This window comes from Hyaena hyaena, unplaced genomic scaffold (assembly GCF_003009895.1).
Source record: "Hyaena hyaena isolate Hyena2069 unplaced genomic scaffold, ASM300989v1 scaffold_648, whole genome shotgun sequence".
Lineage (NCBI taxonomy): Eukaryota > Metazoa > Chordata > Mammalia > Carnivora > Hyaenidae > Hyaena > Hyaena hyaena.
Window position 1 is genome coordinate 369,288 of NW_024081279.1, and position 4,643 is coordinate 373,930.

The following is a 4,643-nucleotide window of genomic DNA, read 5'->3' on the forward strand; positions in this document are numbered from 1 at the left end:
GGCCATCTGGATGTCCTCTTTGGAGAAGTGTCTGTTCATGTCTTCTGCCCATTTCTTCACTGGGTTGTTTGTTTTTCGGGCGTGGAGTTTGGTGAGTTCCTTATAGATTCTGGATATTAACCCTTTATCTGATATGTCATTTGCAACTACCTTTTCCCATTCCGTTGGTTGCCTATTAATTTTCTGGGTTGTTTCCTTGGCTGTGATCACAGTATTTGTAATCACACTTTAGATGGATGAATGTCCTGTTACATATATTACAGTAGTGGTATTACTTTGACAATTATAAATCCTCATATGTAGACTTTCTGTCTGGTGTTCACTTTACAGAAATCAGTGTTTGGTTAAGAATGCAGCTGGTAAAAATTGGCATGTTTTTCCTGCTTGTGGAACATTAAAGGATATGGGAGGGTATGTGTGTGCGTGCGTGTGTGTGTGCATATGTTTATTGGCAGGCTTCTTGGCCAAAGGTTGATTATACACTTACCCTTGAAAAGACTCTGTATTGCAGTTTTCTTCCAGAGCATTTTTTAAAATGCTGCCTCATTTAGGTTTCTTTAAATGAAAATCCTTTCTGCACTCTGATTTTTCTGAACGGTCTGCCCTATTTTGTTACTCGTGCACTTAATCTGGTGCTCTAGTTACAGTCTCATGATGTGCTCTTTGAGTTATTTTGGAAATTTTATTTCTTATAAATGCTGTGTTTTGAGCATGAAATATAAAAAGAGGGAATGGCTCTTAGCATAAATCACAGATTGTTGAATGAGTCATGTAGATTGTTCCCACGTATGTGGAAAAGTTACGTCACTACTCGGTTCTGGCTTTTCTATTTATACTCTCCTAGGCCAGCTCTCCCCAACCCCCTCTCCTCCCTAATCCATCCTACCTTTTTAAAGGCAATGCAAAGCAACCAATAAAAGAGACTTTTGGTAGATTATTTTGGGGCCAAAAGGAAAATGCTATGAAGTAAAGTATTAGCCAAGATGTTTCATCTTTAGATTACTAGAGAGACTTAAAAAGATGTGAGCATACCTACCTGCCCTTTTCACTTACACTGTTCTCTTCATTCATTCATTAAACAAATGAATGACAACATTTGAGTTTTTATTTGAACTTAGAATTTTGCAAGTAACTCCAGATATGAGGGCCATAGTGTTTTTCATATTGTGCATGTTTGTGTATTTTTGTTTTTTTGACTAGGAAAGTTAGATTCACTTTTTTTTTTCTTTGAAAATATACTGCATGGATACATGGTGGTATCACTTTAACTGGCGGATGCTATTAAAGCAGCTGACCTGTTCTGGTATGTGTGATACACATTTGATGAATAGAGCTTTTCATGGAACAGGCACAATATGATCTAATTTTAATTTAAGGGAAAAAAATACACATGAATTAAAAAGGTAGAAGGTGTATATACCAAAATACTTATTTACAGTGGCTTTTCCCTGGTGTTGAGAACACAGGTAATTTTGTTTTTGTTTTGTGCACGCGCGCACACATACACACACACACACACACACACACACACACAGTTTGTAAGCAAGATTATAATTCTTTTATAAAAAGGAAGAAAAATCAATGGTCTCTGAGATGCGGGATTTGTTTAGTTAGTACTGCAGTAGGACCTCAGTCCATAACTGAAGGTTTTGTTACTTTCAGGTAGGTTTTTAAAATCTTAATTTATATAATTAGAATTGCTTCCCAAGTTTAGTGATGCTTATCTTTTTGAGGGGGAAGCGGAAAAATGCATCATGACAGTCCCTTCCTTTTCTCTTTATTTTGGGCCACCTGCTCAATCTCTGATCTACTGAAGTTGCTCTATAAACCGATCTCCCTGCTTTCCTTGGCCATTCTGACCACACACAGGTGTGGCACATGGGCCCCTGCGTCTTGTCTCCATTCCCGAGTAACAGGAAATAGTCCTAGTGATATCTGGTTACTCCTGAGTGTTTTTTGAGTGTTCAAAGAAAAATAAATTATTCCAGAACCATCAGGAATGAGTGATTCTTTTGCATATTTACCTGCTTCCTTAAATATAACACTAAGATTAGATTAAGATTACTATACTTGGTTCATAAGCATTTAAATTAATGTACTACATAGTATTTCAGAGGATTTAACAGTGTCTGCATTCAGTTCCTTCCTTTTGTCTTTGTCCTTCTCGTCACATACTTGCAGCAGAGCACTCTGCTGCTTTTAAAGTCTCAAAAGGAGGGAAATGTCAGAATATGTGTCATATTATTTTCATTTTCATGGTAGGAAATAGCTAATATCAAGCACTCACCTGGAACTTTTTAATCACTTTACATGTGCTGTACCTGTTTTGGTTTATTTAGTCTTTACAATCTTTGGACTGTGTGGTTATTGAGGAGATTTAAAGCTGAGAAATGGCACCATAGTTAAAGTGGCAGATGGTAGAGTCCCTAATTTCTACCATTTCTTTCTCCTTTCTGTTTAGGCAGCAGTGAAAATGGTCTGGTTTCTGCTTTCGATTTTGTCATGCTTAGGTGGAAAAGCTCACGTTACAAATGCAGTATAGAACAGTCTTTGGGATCTGTGGTGCATTTCAGTTCTAGTTGTGTCATCTTATGCAATTTTATTTCTAAAGTGGAAACAAAAGTTGTACCTACCTTTATCAGGCTGCGAGGATTAAAAGAGAACATGTACACAATGACTAGCATGGGCAGGTGTTCCGTGTTAATAACTCTTGTCGCTGTGGGCTTGTTCCAGCTACTGAGCAGTGACCAACCAGATCTGTTTGTATCTGGTTTCCTAGTGTGACCTGTTTTACCACTGGCCCTTTGCTTAAAAAGAAAAGATTCCCTACCTGGCTTTCTCCTCATTAATTCTAGGCTTAACATTTTACTCTGTGTATATTATTTGGCCAAAAATATTTTTTCATCCAATAGTTAGTAAAGCATAAGCTTCAACTTAGTGTTTTGCAAAGCATTTTCCATGAAAGCTTAATGACTTTTTATATGAAACTCTGCATTAATACCATTATGAAAAGTGCTTTCTGGTTTTTTCTATGCTCCTTGGAAATTTTGGTTTTGAGTCACATTTATCTTTGGATCACATATGAGTAGCTTTATTTTGCTGTTTGTGTTTATTTTGACTAATACTTTTTTCTTCTAAAAGTTAGACTATTGCTAATCAAAGCATAATGTTTAAAAAGGGTTATTATTGGACGGGCACCACAGTTAAAGGAATGCTTTAGGACAGATGTCTCATACCTGATACTTAAGCTGGAGCCTAGATGTCCATGTTGAGATTTCCTAGGAAAAAAGAGGTTGAGCTGGGCGTTAAAGAGTGTTCAGTAGATTCTATTTAGATTTGTGCTTATATTTTTAGGTGACCGAGTTATCGATGTGGGGTCTGAATGGCGAACTTTCAGCAATGATAAAGCAACAAAAGATCCATCTCGAGTTGGAGACTCTCAGAATCCTCTTCTGAGTGATGGAGATTTGTCTACCATGATTGGCAAGGTAATAAATCCACTCAGCAGGAAACAGAAGTATGGACTGACCAAAGACCTAGGGGGTTGGGAACTTTGCAAAAGTGTTGGTCTCTGCCCCCGTGAGGAATCTTGACCTGGGAATAAGATTTACCAGTAATACTGTTGTGAATGATTGTTCCCTTATACATTTCTTCCACACAGATCAAAATTACAGTCTTTATATCTCAGGCCCTTGTTTTCATAAAGCACATTATGCACAAAAATTGAGTATAGAATGATCTTTATGAGTTTTTATTGATATGTTCCTTGAATATTATGAATGTCTTCCCCCACCCCACCCCACATTACCTAAGATAAATCGTAGGTCAGTATAACCTATTCTCTAATATTGGTGAATTTATGACTTACCCAAATGACATATATAACCTTCACGTTCCTCATCAGTAAAGTGAGAATAAGGGTGCCTCATAGAAGCATTGAGGGTTACATGGGAATGTACCGTACAGTATGTATAACACAGCATGTAGTGTGTGTTCAGTAAGTGGTAGCTGCTGCTATTAGATAAGGCAGGAGTGTAATCTGTCTGGCAACCTGGCTTTTTTTTTTTTTTTTTTTTCTTTTTTTTTTTTTTGTAGTAGTAGTGGCAATATTCCAGAGAACTAATCAAGTGATGCTATTTCAGGACTTCATCTATACTACTGCATAAGTTATTAATTGTTTTTTCATGCTCTATAAAATACATATAAAATTTGAAAAACGGTGTAGGCTAGGTTAAAAGTTGATAATATCTTAAGTAGGTGATTTCTGCATTTGCTTTAGCCTTATAGGCTGAGTAAAAAGTATACAGAGAACATTTTAAAATCTAAGGCTGCAACTAATGGACACTGTGACTTTTTTAAATGTTTATTTCTTAATAGGAAATACATGACTCATAACACACATGTAAAAAGAACACAATAGATTTTCTCTAACGCAGTTCCTCCCACAACCCCCTTTCCCTGTCAAGAACACGGTAACCACTGTCACTAGTTTTCTCCCGTATCCTTTGACAGTTGTTTATGCCTGCATGGCAAAAATTCTCAAGATGCTACATTTGTCATATACAAATTTCTGCATGTATTTGGGAATATTTCTGGACACTGTCCTTTCTCTCTCCTGGTCTAGTCAGTCACATGTCACATCA

At 36.8% G+C, this 4,643-nt stretch overlaps 1 protein-coding gene across 1 annotated transcript in view; it reads left to right on the forward strand.

Annotated features, from left to right (window-relative positions):
* Positions 1-4,643, forward strand: part of GTF2B (general transcription factor IIB) — a 35,516-nt gene that overhangs the window by 19,229 nt on the left and 11,644 nt on the right. Inside the window, exon 3 of the mRNA XM_039216638.1 lies at positions 3,355-3,488. Within this exon, the coding sequence (XP_039072569.1) occupies positions 3,355-3,488 (134 nt within the window). The remainder of the gene's footprint in view (positions 1-3,354; positions 3,489-4,643) is intronic.